Genomic DNA, 22419 nt, shown 5'->3' with positions numbered 1-22419 from the left:
AGCACGCTTACTCACAGTTAACTGCAGATCAGAGGTTGTGCCCCACTGGCAACGAGTCTCCCTGGTACTGAGATGAGCAGTAGGTCAGAGCTGGCAGAATGCTGTACAATGCCCTCTTTCAGCCACATTCAAGGTAAGAACTAAGTTCTGTAACGTTGCTAACACATGAAAGGGATCTAAAACTGGCTTACAAAAATGGCCACTACCTCATGGACTACCGGAAACAAAACAGGTCACACTCTGACCCAGTAAGCAGGGGGAAAAGCACCATGGGAGTAGATAGAGCCCACTACCCTACACCCACCACAATGCATTGCTGATGTGACTCTGCAGTGCGCATAACAGAAAAGGTGTCACACTCACCCGAGAGCCACATCAGAACCAGGGAAAGGCTGTCATAGGATAGAACACATTCTGCTGTCATAGAGGTGGGTATGGCATTTGAGGCTGGCATAGAGGCTGGAAAAAAAGTTATTAAAGTGGGTTTTTTAGGTGGGAGGGGGTTAGTGACCACTGGGGGAGTCCGGGGAGGTCATCCCCGATTCCCTCCGGTGGTCATCTGGGCAGTTGGGGCACTTTTTTGGGACTTGTTCGTGAAAAAAAAGGGTCCAAAAAAAGTGACCCAAAATCGCGGTAAAAACGCCTTTTTTTTCGATTATCAGCTAAAGATGCCCATCTCTCCTCGGCCGATAACCACGCCCCAGTTCCACCTTCACCACGCCTCCGACACGCCCCCGTCAACTTTACCCATTTCTGTGACGGATTGCAGTTTGAAACGCCCAAAATCGGCTTTTGATTATATCGATTTGGGCGCCCACGGGAGAAAGACGCCCATCTCCCGATTTGGGTCGCAATATAGGCGTTTTTCTCTTTCGATTATAAGCAGGAGAGAGAAATAAAAAAACAAGCACACAGAGACACGTCACAACTCAGGTAAACAGTGAGAAACAAACACAAGTACACACAGAGAAACCCAGCAAGAGAGACAGACAACCACAAACACAGGTACAGTGAAAGAGAAGCACCAGTACACTCAGAAACCCAACAACAGAGATAATGAAATGAACTTACCTGTTGTAACAGTGATGGAGGCATTTCCGGTGCTCTCCACACTGTCTCTGGTCACAGTGTAGATGGTGAAGTTGTACGACACTCTGGGTTTTAGTCCTGTCACAATCCAGGATGTTTCAGCGGCAGATGTGCTCTCATTTTTCATGCTGTCTGTGCCATTGTACACAAGAATCCTGTATGTGTAAGTCTCATTGTTTATGTCATCGGGAGGAGTCCAGGACAGAGACACTGAGGTCTCAGTTTGGTTAACCACTTTTACGTTGGAAACTGTAGACGGAACTAGAAACAAAAAGCAATAAATAGAAAATATTACCCAGATTGAAAAATTCTCTCCAGAGACACCCCACAACAGAGGTATACAGAGAGAAACAGAAACACAATTACACACAGAGATACCCTGAAATACAGGTATACAGAGAGAAGTAGAAACACAGGTACACAATGAGACACCCCGCAACACAGGTATACAGAGAGAAATAAAAACACAAGCACACAGAGACACGTCACAACTCAGGTAAACAACGAGAAACAAACACAAGTACACACAGAGACACCCAGCAAGAGAGATAGACAACCACAAACACAGGTATAGTGAAAGAGAAGCACCAGTACACTCAGAAACCCAACAACACAGATAATGAAATGAACTTACTTGTTGTAGCAGTGATGGATACACTCCTGCTGCTCTCCACCTTGTCTGTAGTCAAAGTGTAGATGGTGAAGTTGTACGACACTCCGGGTTGTAGTTCTGTCACAATCCAGGATGTTTCAGCGGCAGATGTGTTCTCATTTTTCATGATGTCTGTGCCATTGTACATAAGAATGCTGTATGTGTAAGTCTCATGGTTTATGTCACCAGGAGGAGTCCAGGACAGAGACACCGAGGTCTCAGTTTGGTTAACCACTTTTACGTTGGAAACTGCAGACGGAACTAGAAGAAAAAGCAATAAATAGAAAATATTACCCAGATTGAAAAATTCTCTCCAGAGACACCCCACAACAGAGGTATACAGAGAGAAACAGAAACACAATTACACACAGAGATACCCTGAAATACAGGTATACAGAGAGAAGTAGAAACACAGGTACACAATGAGACACCCCGCAACACAGGTATACAGAGAAAAATAAAAACACAAGCACACAGAGACACGTCACAACTCAGGTAAACAGTGAGAAACAAACACAAGTACACACAGAGAAACCCAGCAAGAGAGACAGACAACCACAAACACAGGAACAGTGAAAGAGAAGCACCAGTACACTCAGAAACCCAACAACACAGATAATGAAATGAACTTACCTGTTGTAGCAGTGATGGATACACTCCTGTTGCTCTCCACCTTGTCTGTAGTCACAGTGTAGATGGTGAAGTTGTACGACACTCCGGGTTCTAGTCCTGTTACAATCCAGAATGTTTCAGTGGCAGATGTGTTCTCATTTTTAATGATGTCTGTGCCATTGTACACAGCAATCCTGTATGTGTAAGTCTCATTGTTTATGTCATCGGGAGGAGTCCAGGACAGAGACACTGACGTCTCAGTTTGGTTAACCACTTTTACGTTGGAAACTGCAGACGGAATTAGAAGAAAAAGCAATAAATAGAAAATATTACCCAGATTGAAAAATTCTCTCCAGAGAATACAGTACAGTGAGACACCCAGCAACTCAAATGTACAGTGACAACCAGAAAACCACCAATAGAGGGAGACAAACACAATTACACACACAGATGCCGGAAAAACCCAGGAATACAGAGAGAAACAGAAACACAATTACACAGAGACACCCCACAACAGAGGTACAAAGAGAGAAACAGAAACAGGAGGAGACAGAGAAATATCTTGGATGCCTTTTCCTAGTGCATTCTTATTTCTTCTTCATTTCTATTTTTCTTTTACTCTTTATTCTCTCGCTTCTTGATCCACTTTCAGTTGTACCTCACCCATCTCTCTCTCTCTCTTTCTTCCTTTTCTCCTCTCATCTACCTCATTTTTCCACTTCCCACTCTCATTCTCTCTAACCCTGCTCTTCCCCTTTCATCTTCCACTCCTTTCTTCCCTCCTGTTCACTGCTGTGTCTTTCATTTCCTTCCTTAGATCTCCGTTTCCATATTTCTCCCGTGGATGCCTCTTTCTCTGTCTCTCACCCCATCTCATCCCAGTTCTAGTTGCTCCTAATACGTGACAACTTCTTTTGCACCCTTCTCACCCCCCCTCAAGCCCATCTAACACTTTCCTACTCACACTTCACCTAATGACAAGTCCCCTCATTCATTCTTCCAGCTCTCACTGTCCCCAGTCTATTCCTTGAGCGCCATCTTTTCCCTGTACCCAACCCCCAAGTTCTCACTCTTCCCATATACCCAGTCTCAAAGTCCCCACCTCCATTCCAGTTTTTTCTGTCTCCCCCCCCCCCCCCCACTCACACACACCCTGAGTGCCCATCTCACCAACTTCTTCTGTGGTCTGGCACGTGGTGATCTCACCCTCCCCATCTCCCAAACCTTACTTCCCAGGTCTCCTCTCTGCCTCTGTCTCTCTGTCCATCCCAGCCAGGTTTGATCTTGCTTCCCTCCATAGCTCTGCTGTCTATTTTAGTTCCATATTTTGCCAGCCTGCCCCTCCTTCATATCTTGTGTTTTCTCTTTCCCCCTGTCCCATCTCATCCCAACTTTGATCTCTCCCCTCCTCTAGTCCCTGGAAATCTCTCCAGGCTTCTAGCCAGTGCTGACCCTGGAGGGTCATATGTGATACACATAGGTGCAAGTACAATCATGACAATCCCAACACCTCCCCCCTCTCTCAGAATAATCAGGGTAAAGTTGTCAGGACCTCTTTCTGTGCTTTGATGGTAGCTGCTCTTTGATGCCCCGCAGAATGCCACCATAGGCAATCGCCTGGCCCTGCTTAATGGTTCGATGTGATCTGGTGCAAGTTACATTAGGAATGGAACAGGCACTTTAAGCCAGAGGACCCCAGCTTAGGAGCAGCATTAACAATCAATTGGGGGGAGGGGGTTGGACTGGCATTGGTGGGGGTTGGGAGGGCAGCAGTGTTACTCATATTCAGGGGCATAGCTAGACGTGCCATTTTGAGTGGGCCCAGAGTTAACCTGGGTAGGCCCTTCCCACCCCTACCCCCACCCTTGTACATAGTTTTTAACCTTCCCCCTCTGTCTGCAGCCCTGCATCTGTCTGTCTCTCTCTGAACCCTCCCTCCGCCCGGTCTACTTTACAGCCATTGCCAGCGGCAATTTCTATAGGCAACCTACGCCAGCCCTGAAAACTTCCTTCTACCGCATCTCCAGCTAGTGAAGAAACAGGAAGTGACATCTTTGAGAGCAGGACACAGTGGAGGAAAGCCTACAGGGAATCACTGCCGGTGATGGCTCTGAGATAGACTGGGATGGTTTCAGAGAAAGACAGGCAGATGCCGGGCCGCGAGTGGAGAAGAGGGAAAGAGGGGCGTGAGGTGCAGCCACTGAAGTGTTTCGGGGGTCCTCATGGGCAACTAAACTGGGTGGATCTGAGGCAAGAATGGGTGGGCCTGCTGCTTACATTATTTACGGCCACATCAGCTGAAGGACTACAGTCTGATGGTGTGAAGTGTCAAGCCCAGTTTAATGATGCTGTTATCTCCTTTTCTGGTGATCTGCCCTGCCATTCCTCTTCCCTCCCCCCCCCCCCCCCCAGATCTGCTGCAAGAGAGGTACATAATCCCCTGTCACTTTCTGTTGCAGTGTGGAGGTCCGTCCTGTGAATCTACAAGGTTGTGATGCTGCAGTAGGCTCCGCCTAGTGCAGAAGGTCCACGCAGGATTCAGGAGACTCTTCCTGCTGGCCAGTGGACTCAGTGGTGGGAATGGAGAAAATGCAGAGTGAGAGAAAGCTCTGGAAGGCAGGGCTGCAGGGCTGTCAGAGATGGCTGGCAAGCCATTTCTTTACTGGGTGGAGTGGGGCACTTGGCATTCCTTGTCCCCTTATACTGGTACCACCAAAAGTCACCAGCTGTCCTTTGCAATGACTTGGGGAATGTCAGTGAGATATGGCATGCCGTTGTTTGTGGTTAACAAACGAAAATGAGCAGGAAAAACACATTTTGCATTTTTTTCATTTGTCGCTAATAGTGCGCAGTCTTTGCAAACAGTGCATTCTGAAGACATTGTTCCCGTAAAAAAAAAATGAAAAAAACAGCCAAGAAAACCCAAATAAAATAAAAATTCCTGGAAAGTACGTAGGAAACAAACATTTTCCGACTGCCCACCCCTAGTGAACAGAGACATTGAGCCAACTGGAACCCACATGAGATCGGTAACCGTTGAGCAGTCTCGAACCTTCCGTTTCTAGTTAAGATCACTGAAAACGTTCTGGTGTCAGAACTACCTGGTTTCCTGACCAGCAGAAACAGTCTCAACCTGTTCCATTTCAGTTTCAGGCCTCATTTCAGCAGGTGATGGCACCCAGATCTCGGGGCAGGAAGCATCGCCAGAACTGCTCGACCTTGACACATCTGATTTATTTATTTCGTTTATTTAAAGATTTCTATTCCGCCTACAACCAGGCGGATTACAGGTCAACGTACACAATAAAAGTCCGATTCACCCAGATAAAGAACTTCCAGCCAGGTTCAAATCCTTCCTGCTTCCAGATCATCTCTCTAGAGTCACCATCACCAAAGAGATCTTCGTTATAGCCAACACTGTTCAATATTGACACAGCCTTTGTATTGGCCCATGATGCGACCAAATCTTGAAAATTGTGTTCAATTCTGGTCGCCGCATCTCAAAAAAGATGTGGAGGGGCATTTTCGAACGGCGTCAGCCATCTCCATGTCCGGCTCCGCAAGTGGGCGGGGCCAGCCATATTTTCAAAACGAGATGGGCGTCCATCTTTTGTTTCGAAAATACGGTTGACCCTGCCCAAATCTCAACATTTGGTTCAAATGCTGAGATCGCCGGCTGTAGAGATGGGCGCCCTCGGTTTTCAGCCATAATGGAAACCGAGGGTGCCCATCTAAAAAAACGAACAACTCCAAGGCATTTGGCTGTGTGAGAGGCCAGGATTCGTAGTGCACTGATACCCCTCACATGCCAGGACACCAACTGGGCACCCTAGGGAGCACTTCTACAAATTTACAAAAAAATAAAAAATAAAAATTGCTCCCAGGTGCATAGCTCCCTTACCTTGGGTGCTGAGCCCTCAAAAACCCACTCCCCACAACTATACACCACTACGATAGCCCTAAGGGGTGAAGGGGGGCATCCACATGTGGGTACAGTGAGTTTCTGGTGGGTTTTGAAGGGCTCCCATTTTCCAACAAAAGTGTAACAGGTAATGGGCCTGGGTCCGCCTGCCTGAGGTGTACTGCACCCACTAAAACTGCTCCAGGGACCTGCATACTGCTGCGATGGACCGGAGTATGACATTTGAGGGTGGCATAGAGGCTGGCAAAAAAAGTTCTAAAAGTTGTTTTTTTAGGGTGGGAGGGGTTTAGTGACCACTGGGGGAATCAGAGGAGGTCATCCCTGATTCCCTCCGGTGGTCATCTGGGCAGTTCGGGCACTTTTTTGTGACTTGGACCTAAAAAAAAAAGGGACCAAAAAAAGCAGACCAAATTCTCGCCAGGGATACCCATTTGTTTTCCATTATTGGCTGAAGCCGGCCATCTCTTAACCACACCCCGGCACGCCCCTGTCCCGCCTTCGCTAGCGTTCCGACATGCCCCCAGGAACTTTGCCCATCCTAGCGACGGAAAGCAGTTGGGGACGCCCAAAATCGGCTTTCGATCATGCCGATTCTGGCGCCCCTGAGAGAAGGGCACCCATCTCCCGAAAGATGGGCGCCCTTCTCTTTCGAAAATTAGCTGCATAATGGAATTAGAAAAGGTGCAGAGAAGGGTGACGAAAATGATAAAGGGGATGGGACGACTTACCTATGAGGAAAGGCTAAAGCGGCTAGGGCTCTTCAGCTTGGAGAAAAGACATCTTAGGGGAGATATGATAGAAGTCTATAAAATAATGAGTGGAGTTGAACGGGTAGACGTGAAACGTCTGTTTACGTTTTCCAAAAATACTAGGACTAGGGGGCACGCAATGAAGCTAGAAAGTAGTAAATTTGAAACGAATCGGAGAAAGTTTTCCTCACTCAACGTGTAATCAAACTCTGGAATTCGTTGCCGGAGAATGTGGTAAAGGTGGTTAGCTTAGCAGAGTTTAAAAAAAGATTTGGTTGGCTTCCTAAAGGAAAAGTCCATAGACCATTATTAAATTGGACGGGGAAAATCCACTATTTCTGGGATAAGCATCATAAAATGTCTTGTACTTTTTTGGGATCTTGCCAGGTATTTATGACTTGGATTGGCCACTGTTGGAAACAGGATGCTGGGTTTGATAGACCTTTGGTCTGTCCCAGTATGGCAACACTTATGTACTCATGTATAGCCCATCGGAGACCCTCAGATCACCCACTACTCATCTACTGACACTAACCCGCCATTAGTACTTCTGTTGGTGCAGACCATGTCAAAATGTTAGATGGGAAAGATTTGTAACTGACCACACCTACATAAAAGTGAAACTAAATGTGAACTAAAACCCCAGACGTTCAGTGAGAATGTGTCAGATAGACACACCCAAACTCTTTATATCTCACGATGGCCAACTTCTGGAAAATCTAGAAATAGCATTACAGATGTCGTATATCTGACACACCCCTGGGAACCCACAACTTACAGATTATATAAACAAATTCTCAATATTACACGAATCACAGTCAGGTTTTCGCCCCCTTCACAGTACAGAAACAGTACTACACTCTCCTAGCCAAATTCAAGCAGGAAATAGCAATAGGCAAAAACATCCTCCTCCTTCAATTCGACATGTCTAGTGCATTCAACATGGTAAACCATAATATATTAATAAGAGTACTAGATAAGTTCGGGATCGGTGGAAACATACTTAGCTGGATCAAGGGCTTCCTAACCACAAGAACATATCAAGTAAAATCAAACTCAAACATATCATCACCATGGAAAGCAGACGAGTACCACAAGGATCATCGCTATCACCGATCCTATTCAACCTAATGATGACCCCCACTAGCCAAGCCTTATCCAACCAAGGCCTTAACCCCTTCATCTATGCAGACGATGTCACAATATACATTCCTTACAAATCTAAACTGACAGAAATCACCAACGAAATCAAGATCAGCTTGGACATCATGGATTCTTGGGCAAATGCTTTTCAACTAAAACTAAACAAAGAAAAAACACACTGTCTCATCCTCTCATCCCTACACAGCGCGGATAACCCCACTATTATCAACACCCCAGATTACACCCTCCCTATCTCAGACAGCCTGAAAATCCTCGGAGTTACAATGGATCGCAACTTAACACTAGAGAGCCAGGTGGCATCCACAACAAAGAAAATGTTCCATGTGGAAACTCAAACATGTGAAACAATTCTTCCGGAAGGGAACATTTTGCAACCTGATACAATCAATGGTACTAAGCCATGCAGATTACTGCAATGGAATTTATGCAGAATGCAAAGAACAAACCTTAAAGAAACTTCAGACTGCTCAAAACATGGCAGCTAGGCTTATCTTCAGAAAAACACAATTTGAAAGTTCAAAACCCCTTCGCGAAAAACTACACTGGCTCCCAATCAAAGAACGCATTGCTTTCAAAATCTGCACTCTGGTTCACAAAATTATCTACAGTGAAGCTCCGGGATACATGACAGACTTGATCGACCTACCAACTAGAAACACATCCGAATCAACATGAACGTACCTAAATCTGCACTACCCAAGCTGCAAAGGACTCAAATACAAATCAACTTATGCATCCAGTTTTTCCTACATAAGCACACAACTGTGGAACACATTACCAAGAGCCTTGAAAACTACGAACGACCACCTAAACTTCCAGAAAACACTAAAAACTAACCTGTTTAAAAAGGCATACCCTACCGATCCAACATAAATGCCTGATCTCTGCAACACAACAAAACTAAAGAACGTAATAACATAACACAATTCTTTCATTGTACGATTCCCTAGTGTGGCTGTGCCACATGAACTTTATCTTACCACAACATCACTTTGTATATGTTTACACCGGAGTCTGTAACACCTCTCCGGTACTATGTAAGCCACATTGAGCCTGCAAGTAGGTAGGAAAATGTGGGATATAAATGTAATAAATAAATAAACTCTACCTCTCACTTTCCCCCTTCCCAGACACACCCCAGTCCCTCCCCAGCAAACTCTGACCCTCCAAGGGAGACCTCAGCCTCCAACCCCCTCGGAGACTTGGGATATCCGATGTGGCCCCTTCCCTTGAAAGTCTGGGGAGAACTCAGGTCCTCATGGAATCTGCATCACCCTCTTTTTCCTGTACAGACCCCTCTCCATCCTTCCTTTGAAGAAGTGATCCTGGCTAGCTATTGAGCTCAGTTTTCTTTGATACAGAGTTTTTGGAAAATATACGCTGAAACAGTTCACAATCCAAAAGAAAAGCAGAGATCGATAGCTGAAGAGTGAGAAGAGGTTACAAATCAGAGACAGAGAGGAAATTACACACTTCAATTGCTAGATAATGTCACAAGAAGAACTAAAGATAAATTTTAGATTGTAAGCTCTTTGAGCAGGGACTGTCCTTCTATGTTTGAATTGTACAGCGCTGCGTAACCCTAGTAGCGCTTTAGAAATGGTTGTTGTTGTTGTTGTTTATCAGTGGCAGTGCTGCAACTCTGCCTTCTGCCACTCTCTGTCTCTTTCCGAACGCTTCGTTCAATATGTTTTAACTAGCCATTAAGCCCGTTAAAACGGGCGAGTATTGGTATGGGGGGTTTCCAGGGCCCCCTCCCCCTGCTGCTGCAGGGTCCCCTCCTCCCCACCTCACCACTGCAAGGCCCCCTGCTCTCCCTCCTTCCCTGCCAGCTCCAAGGCCCCCCTCTGTTCCTTCCCCCATCCCAGCTCCAAGGCCCCCCTCTGGGCCCCCTCCCCCTCCCAGCTCCAAGGCCCCCTGCCTGCCCTCCCAGTTCCAAGGCCCCATTCCCTCCCAGCTCCAAAGGCCCCCCTCTGTTCCTTCCCCCATCCCAGCTCCAAGGGCCCCCTCTGGGCCCCCTCCGCTCCCCCAGCTCCGTCCCCCTGCCTGCCCTCCCAGTTCCAAGGCAAGGCCCCATGCCATCCCAGCTCCAAGGGCCCCCTCCGTCCCTCCCTCCCAGCCAGCTCGAAGGTCCCCTTCTGTCCCTCCCTCCCAGCTCCAAGGCCCTCTGTCCCTCCCTCCCAGCTCCAAGGCCCCCCTCCTTCTGATACCTCCCATATCCAGCATTTCTCCTGCCCTCCCCTCCCTCCCCCCAAGGTCGCAGCTGCCGCCCCTCCCCCCCGAGATCGCCACCGCCCCTCCCCCCCGAGGTCGCCGCCGCCCCCCCCCCCACCTGACCCGGGCCCTCTCTTCGCTATTGAACTTACATCGCCAAAAACGCAGCAGGGCAGATCAGCTGAGCTGCTGTCAGCCTTCCTTCTCTGCCTGTGTCCCGCCCTCGTGTGACGTAACGTCGGCGAGGGCGGGACACAGGCAGGGAAGGAAGGCCGACAGGAGCTCAGCTGATCTGCACTGTTGCGTTTTCGGCGATGTAAGTTCAATAGCAAAGAGAGGGCCCGGGCCAGGTGGGGGGGGGGGGGGGGGCGGCGGCGACTCCGGGTGGGGGGAGCAGTAGCGGCGACCTCGGGGGGGGGGGAGCAGTTCCCTCCCCTTCGCGCAGTTTCCCTCTCTGTCCCACCCTCGTCATCATGTATTGACGCAGGGGCGGGACAGAGAGGGAAGTCTCTACTGCGCATTTGCGGGTGAGTACGGTCACTCGCATTTTATATGTTTGATGGAGATCCGGCATTACCTTCATTCCTGTCTAATTTATGTGATGTGAACTCAAAACTGCTGGAACTCACTTTCTTCTAGTTAGAAAAAGGTCTAATAAACTATGAAAAGTACACAGTAAAAGACCCAGGGAGAGGAGTACAGAGAGAGAGAGAGAGAGAGAGAGAGAGAGAGAGAGAGACAGAGAGAGAGATAGAGAAAGACGCAGAGACAGAGAGAGCCCCAGGGATAGAGGTACAGAGAGAGAGAGAGAGAGACCCAGGGACAGGAGTACACAAAGAGAGAGACCCATGGAGAGGGGCACACAGAGAGAGACACAGAGAGACAGAGAGAGACCCAGAGACAGAGAGAGACCCAGGTACAGGAGTACACAAAGAGAGAGTCCCAGGGAGAGGGGTACACAGACAGAGAGAGACAGATAGAGACCCAAGGACCTCATAGAGGGACAGACTCAAGGACCTGGGCTTACAGAGGGTGAGATCCAGGGAGAGGGAGAGAGAGAAAGAGAGAGAGATGTAGGAGAGGGGGGAGAGAGACACAGCGGGAGAGGGAGAGACAGAGAGAGACGCACAGACAGAGAGAGACCCAGGGATAGAGGTACACAGAGAGAGAGACCTAGGGACAGGAGTACACAAAGAGAGTGACTCAGGGAAAGGGGTAGACAGAGAGACAGAGAGAGACCCAGGGATAGAGATACAGGGGGAGAGAGAGAGAGAGAGAGAGAGAGAGAGAGAGACCCAGAGCAGGAGTATGCAAAGAGAGAGACCCAAGGAGAGGGGTACACAGAGAGAGAGAGAGAGACAGAGAGAGACCCAAGGACCTTATTGAGGGACAGACCCAAGGACCTGGGCATACAGAGGGTGAGATCCAGGGAGAGGGAGAAAGAGAGAGGGGGGGGGAGAGAGAGAGGGTGAGAGAGAGACAGAGAGAGACACAGAGACAGAGAGAGACCCAGGGATAGAGGTACAGAGAGAGAGAGAGAGAAAAAGAGATAGAGGGGGAGAGGGAGAGACAGAGAGAGACGCAGAGACAGAGACGCAGAGACAGAGAGAGACCCAGGGATAGAGGTACACAGAGAGAGAAAGAGAGACAGAGACGCAGAGACAGAGAGAGACCCAGGGATAGAGGTACACAGAGAGAGAAAGAGAGAGAGACCCAGGGACAGGAGTACACAAAGAAAGAGACCCATGGAGAAGGGTACAGAGAGAGAGAGAGAGAGAGACCCAGGGACAGGAGTACATAAAGAGAGAGACCCATGGAGGGGGTACACAGAGAGAGAGAGAGAGAGAGAGAGAGAGAGAGAGAGAGAGAGACAGACAGAGAGAGACCCAGAGACAGAGAGAGACCCAGGGATAGAGGTACACAGAGAGAGAAAGACAGAGAGAGAGAGAGACACCCAGGGACAGGAGTACACAAAGAGACACATGGAGAAGGGTACACAGAGAGAGAGAGAGACAGACAGACAGACAGATAGACACCCTGAGACAGAGAGGGACCTAGAGATAGAGGTACACGGGGAGAGAGAGAGAGGGGGAGAGAGAGAGACCCAGGGACAGGAGTACACAAAGAGAGAGTCCCAGGGAGAGGGGTACAGAGACAGAGACAGAGAGAGACAGAGAGACCCAAGGACCTCATAGAGGGACAGACTGAATGACCTGGGCATACAGAGGGTGAGATCCAGGGACAGGGAGAGGGAGAGAGAGAGGGAGAGGGAGACCTAGGAAATGGGTGCAAAGAGGGATAGACCCATAGCAAAGGATGCACAGAGGGAGACGAGAGAGACCCAGTGAAAGGGGTACACAGAGGGAGAGACCCAGGAAGAGTAGAGAGAGAGAGAGAGAGAGAGAGAGAGACACACACACACACACACACACACACACACACACACACACACACACACAGAGATCCAGGGACTCACATATGCCATACTGGGAAAGACCAAAGGTCCATCAAGCCCAGTGGCCAATCCAGGTCACAAATACCTGGCAAGATCCCAGAAATAGTGGATTTTCCCCAAGTCCAATTTAATAATGGTCCACCTTTATCACATTCTCTGGCAACGAATTCCAGAGTTTAATTACACGTTAAGTGAAGAAATATTTTCTCAGATTTGTTTTAAATTTACTACTTTGTAGTTTCATCGCATGCTTCCTATCCTAGTATTTTTGGAAAGCGTAAACAGACGCTTCACATCTACCAATTCAACTCCACTCTTTATTTTATAGACCTCCATGTCTCTATCACACACACCCGAGAGACATGGAGCTTCTCTATAATGCATACTGTATCCTGTGCATTACTCACCTGAGCCTTGACCCAGGACACAGCCTTCTGGCCATAGCATGAAACCCTGCAAAAAAACAGACAGAAAAGATAATCTATCAGCGGGATATGGTGGTCAGGATTTAACATCTGCAGAGTGTGGAATATTTGGAGGGCTCAGATACAGAGAGTAGGCATTTCTAAGAAGACAACTCCATGATCGTGAAGAATTTGTGAGCCAGCCAGAATGTGGCAAGGTTTGGGGAGAGGCCACCTCAGACGCTGCCATCCTGACCTTTACTGGGTTTGGAGGAGGGGTGAATACAGGGGTGGTGCCTAGTCAAAGCACCTGAAGGATGGTACTAACTTCACCCCCCCCCCCCCCCAACCTCAGGAAGCCGAGGAGAGACACTGATACTGCAGGTGAGCAGCAGAAAAGAACCAACTCTGTGGGAGCCCTACTCAACGCTTCCTTTCTCAAGCCTAATCAATAGAAATAAAACAACATAAAACATGGAAAAGAAAATAAGATGATACCTTTTTTATTGGACATAACTTAATACATTTCTTGATTAGCTTTCGAAGGTTGCCCTTCTTCGTCAGATCGGAAATAAGCAAATGTTGGTAGATGACAGTATATATAAGTGAAACATCAAAGTATTTCAGTGACAGTCTAACAGGATGGGGGTGGGTAGGTGAGAAACAGGGAGACATGCATGGAGACAAGAGGGTGTCAAAGCAATACAATTTTATGGTTTATAATGGGCTAGAAAAGCACTTTACAAAACCCGAACACTGTACCAGTGATTTCATGGTAAGAATCCTAAAAGGGAACTTTAAAACAATACAGGAACGTAAGACCTTTGAAGTCAGAATGATTAAATATTTTGACACCCACCAGACAGGACTTAACAAAGATCTGGGTTTTCTAGCCCATTAAAAACCATAAAATTGTACTGCTTTGTCCCCCTCCTGTCTCCATGCATATCTCCCTGTCTCTCACCTACCCACCGCCATATCCTGTTAGACTGTCACTGAAATGCTTTGATGTTTCACTTATATATACTGTCATCTACCAACATTTGCTTATTTCCAATCTGATGAAGAAGGGCAACCTTCGAAAGCTAATCGAGAAATGTATTAAGTTATGTCCAATAAAAAAGGTATCATCTTATTTTCTTTTCCATGTTTTATTTTGTTTTATTTCTATTGATTACCTTTAAAAGTGGACTAACACGGCTACCACACCTCTCTTTTCTCAAGCCTAAAACATGGGGCTCTTCACATGTGAAGCCATTGCAGTGCATCCTTTGTCAACCCTTCGAAGAGGGATGGGATTCATTGGTTAACTGTATTGATTAACCTTTCACAGGACCACCGAGGGGGGGGGCAGGGGGGACAAAATTCTCTGGGTCCGGGCCTCCAAGGGGGGCCCAGCACCAGAGTCTCTCTCCTTCTCCTGCTCCCAGGCCGTTGGCACTGCAGTCCTTCGGGCTCTCTGTGTCCCGTCCTCGCGGAAACAGGAAGTTACATCAGACGAGGGAAGGACACAGTGAGGGAAGGCCTGAAGGGAGGCGAGCTGCCACTTTCACACAGAAGTGAGGCGCTGCTGATTTGAATGCAGGGGGCCCAGTGGTGGATGGAGGGGGGCTGTCAACAGAGCTGAGGGTGGGCAGGTGGAGACTGGGGACTGTGGCGCTGGTGATCTGACAGCAGGAGAGGGAAGCGACAGTGGTAGCGATTGGGGGGGGGGGTGGCGGCGGTGGGCCCGGCTCAGTCTCTCGGCGGCCCTGACCTTTCACACAAGGAACAGGAAGGGCACCAGGGCAGAAATTTAGGAGGAGACCCCAAAGCCCACCAGCAGGTAGACTTGGGGGCCTGTCTGTAGCATGGCGGCCCAGGGCAATTGCCTGTTTGCACCTGGTTAGGGAGATGAAATGTCAGGGAAGTCACTGAAGTCTCAGGTTTCCCTGCGAGCGTGAAGTGATTCTCTTCTGGGTTGGGCTGTCCTGCTCCCTCCTACCTCGGTGCTGAATGTGTTTGGAAACCATCGCTTACCCCACAGCCATTTCCTTCTTCTGCCTTTTAACCGTTGCGGCAAAAGTGGCCTCGGGCCCCTTTTACCGCAGGTTGATAAAAGGGGCCCTAATTTAGTTATTAGGGTTTATTTACTACCCGTTTGAAGAAATTCACCCGAGGTGGTGAACATCAACGACAGATACAACACGGTTGAAAGTGAGAAAAAGTTCTAAATGACCAAGGCAAACAAGGAGGAAGAGCATCCATGAGTTTATTTGCCAAAGCAAGCTGGCCCAAAAGACCCTATACGGGCAGCGTTTCAGCATAATGCCTTCCTCAGGGGTCTAAAAACATAGAAATTGGAAAAGCACAGCATAAATAAATAAACAGTGATACATAATGATGATGAATTGGCACAGATGGAACAACATAATGATGAGATGATATAAATATGTATCATTATGAGTGTAAACGTGTGAATAGTGGCAAAAATGATAATAAAATGGTGAACGGTGACAGAAGTGGACAATCATAACTATCTGTGAGGAAAATGATAAACAGTGATAAAAACATAAATAGACCATTAAAAAATAAAAAATATAAAATGTAAAAATAACAAAGTATATATCACATACCATAGCGGTTCATATAAATCAGCTTTGCAGACTATATAAGTGAAAAAAAATCCATTAAAGCGCTGGAGCAATATATGTTGGAATAAAAACGTAAACGCTGGTGTCCCAAAAATATACACCACCGTACTCTTGTACAGCTACGAGGTAATAAATGCAAATATATATAACTAGAAAACGCCATCATAGTCCATAATTTAATGAAAGAATTTTAAAACTGTGCCAAGTAACAAAAACACATATCGACACATCAAGAATTTAAAAAAAACAAAGGTGTAATACCATACTGTTTGATCCTGAAAATAGACAGCGAGAAAGACAGGGTGCCCAACCGAGGGGCATATAAATATACAAACAACCTTACTATAGAAGTCATAATGTTCTCGATCCGATAGATATCAGGTATTGCTATTCACAAAAGCAAAGTGAAAAGATGCCGTCATTTTTAAAAAGTTGCCATTTTAGAAAAACATGGCCGCCTCGTTCTTCTATATGCAGATATCGAAAAAAGCTAAAAAAAAAAAAAAAAAACTAGTAGTTTATTTCGTACGGCACCTAGCGAAAACAGACAGTAATCCACAAAGTGTGAAACTGTAATATGGCGAACATATAAAGAAAACAGGGAAGGAAAAGCCTCAAAGTAGGTCGAAACAAAGTTTTACAGAGCTATGTCGGTCAAAAAAAGACCTTAGAAACATGAAGGCAGATAAAGGCCATATGACCCATCCAGTCTGCCCATTCTCTGTAACCCCTAACTCTTCCTTTTCCTAAGTAATCCCATGTGTTTATCCCATGCCTTTTTCAATTCTGGATAAGTCCTCGACTCCACAACCTCCCCACCAGGAGGCCATTCCATGCTTCCACCACCCTCTCTGTGAAACGTTACTTCATCATCGGCAAAAACCTTCACAAGAATAGAGAGATTTCGTTCAAAATACAGACTATGCATAATGTCAGTGCTCGAAGAAAAATTACTTATCTCACAGCAAGAATGAAGCAGCCAAAACGCATCTAACGTTGGCCAGCGTTTCATAAAAACTTCTTCAGGGTCCCAGAAGGCAAAAAATTAATTTCACAGTATTGCATTCCACGGGAGGTGGTGGGGATGAAAACGGTAATGGAATTCAAACATGCATGGGATAAACACAAAGGAATCCTGTTTAGAAGGAATGGATCCATGGAATCTTAGCGGAGATTGGGTGGCAACGCCGGTAATTGGGAAGCAAAACCAGTGCTGGGCAGACTTCTATGGTCTACACCCTGACCCTAACAATAGATAGGGATGGGCTGGAGTGTAAATTTTAAGGGGCTTCGAAGTTAGCTTCAGAACTTAGTACAAGAACAGTCCTGGGCAGACTTCGGTCTGTGCCCTGAGAATGGCAAGGACCAATCAAACTCGGGTATAAAGTATCACATACCATGTAAAATGAGTTTATCTTGTTGGGCAGACTGGATGGACCATAAGGTCTTTATCTGTCGTCATTTACTATGTTACTATGTAAGACTGTATGCATACAAGAAAATAAAAGATGGTAAATACATTTAGCCATATGAATATGCATAATCTGCTTATATAATAAAAACAATAAAAGGAAATACAAAAAGATTTATACAATAACAAGTAATGCCTTGACTTTATATTTTTATACATGCACATATCCTATATACCGTATTTTTCGGACTATAAGACGCACCGGACCATAAGACGCACCTAGGTTTTAGAGGAGGGAAATTAAAAAAAAAAAGTTTTCCTTTTTCCCAACTCTAAAACCTAGGTGCTCCGGTGCGTCTTGTCCGAATCCCCCCCCCCCCCCCCCCCCGGCCCTGTCACCACTTCTCCCTACTCACGCGATCTTCCCTGGTGGTCTAGTGACGTCGGGGCAGGAAAGAGCCTCCTCTTTCCTGCCCAGCGCGCTGCTCTCCATCCTCCTGTATGCATTGCTGCCTGACGGTCTCGGTGAGATTCAAAATGGCCGCCGAGAATTGAAGTCTCGGCGGCCATTTGAATCTCGCCGAGACCGTCAGGCAGCAATGCATACAGGAGGATGGAGAGCAGTGCGCTGGGCAGGAAAGAGGAGGCTCTTTCCTGCCCCGACGTCACTAGACCACCAGGGAAGATCGCGTGAGTAGGGAGAAGTCTACCTTCGGACTATAAGACGCACCCCCCATTTTCCTCCCAAATTTTGGGGGAAAAAAGTGCGTCTTATAGTCCGAAAAAATACGGTAATAAAACGCACCTCCAACATTCTGAAGCCAAGAAAGTGAAGCCTTCAAGCCTTGAAGCATTTCTGCAACATTCCGGAACTACGTGTCGTCAATTGAGGAGATGGAGCCTTACAGAGTGCATGAATGCTTGATGGCTTCACTTTCTCATACACACACACTCACTCTCTGTCTCTCACATACACGCTCTCTCACACTCACTCTCTCTCTCTCTCTTGGGGAGGAGAGGGAGGGAGCAGGGGTGTGCTGGTAAATTTTTAACAACGGGCTCTCTCTCCGGGCATGGCCGGCCCTGAATTTTTTTTTTTTTGGGGGGGGAGGGGGGGGATACATGCCTCTCTCTCCCCTCCCTTGTGCAGGCACGCTAGGCATACATTTGCCGAGCCCCACCAGCCAATAAATGGACTGCCAGCATTCTCTGCTGCTTGTTTCTGGCTCTGAGCAGCATGATGGAACCTTCTTGTGCTTGCATGAAAAGTCCCAGCCTGATGCTCAGAGTCAGAAACAAGGAGCAGGGAGCAGCAGCAGTCTGTTTACTTGGCTGGTGGGGCCAGCATCACTGCCAGCAAAGTAAAAGAGAATTCAGGAGGGGGCCCAAGCCCACATTTTGGGAGTCAATTGTTAAAGTAGCCATGGGGAGGCCTACTTTAACAACCGGCTCCCAAAATTCTTAAAAACTTAACAAACGGCTCTTGCGAGCCTGTGAGAGCCCGCTCCAGCACACCACTGGGAGGGAGGGAAGGAGGGGGTCATGGAACTCGGAGCCCCACACACACACACACTCACTCTCTGTCTCTCACAAACACTCTCTCTCACACACTCTATCTCTCTCTCTCACACACACATACACTCTGTCTCTCACACACAAACACACACACTCCATCTCTCACACACACTTTCTTTCTCACACACTCTCTTTCTCTCTCTCTCAAACATACGAACTCCGAGGAAAACCTTGCTAGCGCCCGTTTCATTTCGTGTCAGAAACGGGCCTGTTTTACTAGTATAAAAATATATCAATAGGCACATGTTTGTGTCAGAATGCACAGGACACAAGGAAGGATATTAGCTAACATGAAATGCATCCGTAAACGACCTGCAGATAAGACCATAATTATAAAATATGGTTTCAAAAATTAATATGGAAAACACACTAGCAGATTAGTATAATATCCAAAAAGACTTTATTGAGGACACCGTGTATGAAACAAATGCCCGACACAGGCCGTGTTTCGCCCAACAATAGGGCTGCGTCAGGGGCTAGTCTGTATCTTTCTTAAATATTCATTGTCTATCTGGCGTCATCCAGGATATTCTATTTTATGCTGCTCATGCTGGTTTTTTATGAAGAAGGTTCCTTATATCCTTGCTTTCACATATAATTTGATACTGATCTTATTTAAGAAAGATACAGACCTGACGCAGCCCTATTGTTGGGCGAAACACAGCCTGTGTCGGGCATTTGTTTCATACACGGTATCCTCAATAAAGTCTTTTTGGATATTATACTGATCTGCTGGTGTGTTTTCCATGTTGGATTTTGCAGATCGTTTGCCTTGTTGTTTTCTGGGACTTTCAAAAATTAATATGAATGACTGTGACAAGCAGGACTAAGGTAATAGACAATTACAGCAGTAAAATATTCAAATAACAGGACACACGATGACATTGTCTGCCAGTTACAAAATCAACACAATACACATGAAAGCATCTTAATAGAAAGAGTAATAGTGTCCTGCCAAGAAAGATGTTGCTGAATAAATTTAATCACATTTTTTAATGCCTAAACTGATAACGTTGTGCTGTAATACTTTGCAAGATACTTTTTCTAAAATAAGATGATTTCTTTAAAAATTTCTATTCCGCTTACAACTAAAATGAGTTTATCTTGTTGGGCAGACTGGATGGACTGGTCAGGTCTTTATCTGCTATAATTTACTATTGGGCTTATTTTCGAAAGAGAAGGGCGCCCTCCTTCTGACACAAATCGGGAGATGGGCGTCCATCTCCCAGGGTCGCCCAAATCAGTATAACTGAAAGCCGATTTTCGGCGTAGTCAACTGCTTTCCATCACGGGGATGACCAAAGTTCACAGGGGCGTGTCGGAAGCATAGCGAAGGCGGGACTGGGGCGTGCTTAACACATGGGCGTCCTCGGCCAATAATAGAAAAAAGAAGGGCGTCCCTGACAAGCACTTGGCCAACTCCATTTCTTCTTGCGACCAAGCCTCAAAAAGGTGCCTGAACTGACCAGATGACCACTGGAGGGAATCGGGGGTGACCTCCCCTTACTTCCCCAGTGGTCACTAACCCCCTCTCACCCTCAAAAAAAACTTTAAAAATATTTTTTGCCAGCCTCAAATGTCATACCCAGCTCTCTGACAGCAGTATGTAGGTCCCTGGAGCAGTTTTAGTGGGTGCAGTGCACTTCCAGCAGGCGGACCCAGGCCCATCCCCCCCTACCTGTTACTGTCCCGTCTTCCGCCGGGACCAACATGCACCTGCTCGCCACTGGCACCAGTGGGCCATGGGGGCCCGGGTCTTCCGCCGGGACCAACATGCACCTGCTCGCCGCTGGCACCAGTGGGCCATGGGGCCTGGGGCCGCCAGGGATGGCCGGCCTTCGCCGCAGGTCCTCCGGTGGCCGGCCATCGCCAGCCAGTGGGGAGAGGCGGCCATTGCCTTTAGTCCGGCTACAGAGGATCGCCGGTTGTTCTCGCCTCGTTGCCGCTGATGGCCGGCTTTCCACTTCTGGGATGGAACCCCAGCAACATGGCGCCGGCGGAGGATAGCCGGCGTCTCTTCCGGTTGCGGGAACAAGCAGGGGAAGCGGTGACTAGCGTCACCTCGGATTGGTTACCTGAAGACTCACCGCAGGAAGAACCAGCTGGGGCCCTGCGCTAATGAGGAGGACTACTTAAGGAGCACTACTCCTCCTAGCCAGTGCTTCAGCTTCTCGTTCCTGAGAGCTCCGCATCGTTGGATGGAACTCTGTACCTTGCTATCGGACTTTGCCTGCTACTGACTCTCCTTGACCGCTGCCTGCCTCGACCACTGCCTGCTACTGATTCTCCTTGACCGCTGCCTGCCTTGACCACTGCCTGCTACTGACTCTCCTTGACCGCTGCCTGCCTCGACCACTGCCTGCTACTGATTCTCCTAGACCGCTGTCTGCTTCTTCCTCTACCGCCGCTGTCTGCGGGGCCTGTCCGCCCCCTGTTCCAGAAGCCCTGTAGGCTGCCCGCACCTGGAGGCTCAACTTCCAGGGAACGGCAGCCTTCCCAGGCGAAGAGTGGGGGTGGGTCGGCTGTCCTCTGGAGAAGGAGGGGTTTACTACGCCGTCTCCGTCCGGATCCAAGGGCTCACACCAGCAAGCTGCTCATCCTTTGGCGGAGCAAGACAGTAAGCCGAAGCCATGAGCTCGCCGACTCCACCTGACTTAAGAAACCTGGCGAGGATCCTGCAGCAGCAGCAGGAGCAACTGAATGCCCTCTCATGGGCCTTCCAGAATGTGTGTTCACAGATCAACTCCAGGCAAGCCCAGGCGCAGGCTCCACCAGCGGGTCCCCGTGCGAGTGCCACATTTTCGGGTCCCCGCTTTCCTGAGCCTAGCCGGTTCAACGGGACCCCCGAGAACTGCCGGGGATTCCTGAACCAATGTAATCTCTACTTCGAGATGCAACCGGAGGCCTTCACCTTGGACCGAACGAAGGTCTCCTATGTGATCTCCCTACTCACTGGGTTGGCCTTGGCCTGGGCTTCACCCCTCTGTGAACAACGGGTCCCCATGCTCACGGACTTTGAGGAATTCCAGCGCCAATTCCGGCTCGTCTTTGATGTTCCTGGAAGACCGTCCTCCGCATCCTCGGAACTCCTGCGGATTCAGCAGGGGCCCGGGACCGTGGGCGAGTACGCCGTGCGGCTCCGCACCTTAGCCTCAGAACTGCGGTGGAACTCTGAGGCCCTGTCTGCGATCTTCTGGCAAGGATTGCAGGGTCGCATCAAGGACGAACTGGCCGGACGGGACCTTCCCCTCACCTTGGATGCCTTGATCTCGCTCTGTACCTGGATTGATACGCGCTTCCGGGAGAGGGCCCGGGAACGGGCCGAACAGCTCAGGACGGCGGGTCCTGGGCCGCGACCACGGAGGGTTCCTTCACCTTGAGACACTTCCGCTGGGCAGGGCAGTGTCCCGGAGGAGCCCATGCTCGTGGGCCGGCAGTGATTGGCTGCCTCAGAGCGTAACCGTCGACGCCGGAATAACCTGTGTTTCTACTGTGGGGAAGCGGGACACTTGATTCAGGCGTGTCCTACTCGACCGGCG

General features: G+C 48.2%; 1 protein-coding gene across 4 annotated transcripts in view; it reads right to left on the bottom strand.

Moving 5' to 3' along the window:
* PTPRH (protein tyrosine phosphatase receptor type H) overlaps positions 1-22419 on the bottom strand; it is an 88040-nt gene that overhangs the window by 35656 nt on the left and 29965 nt on the right. For 3 of the 4 annotated variants that reach the window (XM_030197856.1, XM_030197859.1, XM_030197858.1), the window contains exons 2-5: positions 13265-13310; positions 2375-2641; positions 1724-2002; positions 1072-1350 (exon numbers count right to left, since the gene is read on the bottom strand). In XM_030197856.1, coding sequence (XP_030053716.1) covers positions 1072-1350; positions 1724-2002; positions 2375-2641; positions 13265-13310 — 871 coding nt within the window. The remainder of the gene's footprint in view (positions 1-1071; positions 1351-1723; positions 2003-2374; positions 2642-13264; positions 13311-22419) is intronic. The other variant, XM_030197857.1, reaches the window with a different exon arrangement.

The sequence above is a fragment of the Microcaecilia unicolor genome, chromosome 3, assembly GCF_901765095.1.
Source record: "Microcaecilia unicolor chromosome 3, aMicUni1.1, whole genome shotgun sequence".
NCBI lineage: Eukaryota > Metazoa > Chordata > Amphibia > Gymnophiona > Siphonopidae > Microcaecilia > Microcaecilia unicolor.
Note: the sequence above shows the minus strand (reverse complement) of the source record. Positions and strands in the feature narration are given on the sequence as shown.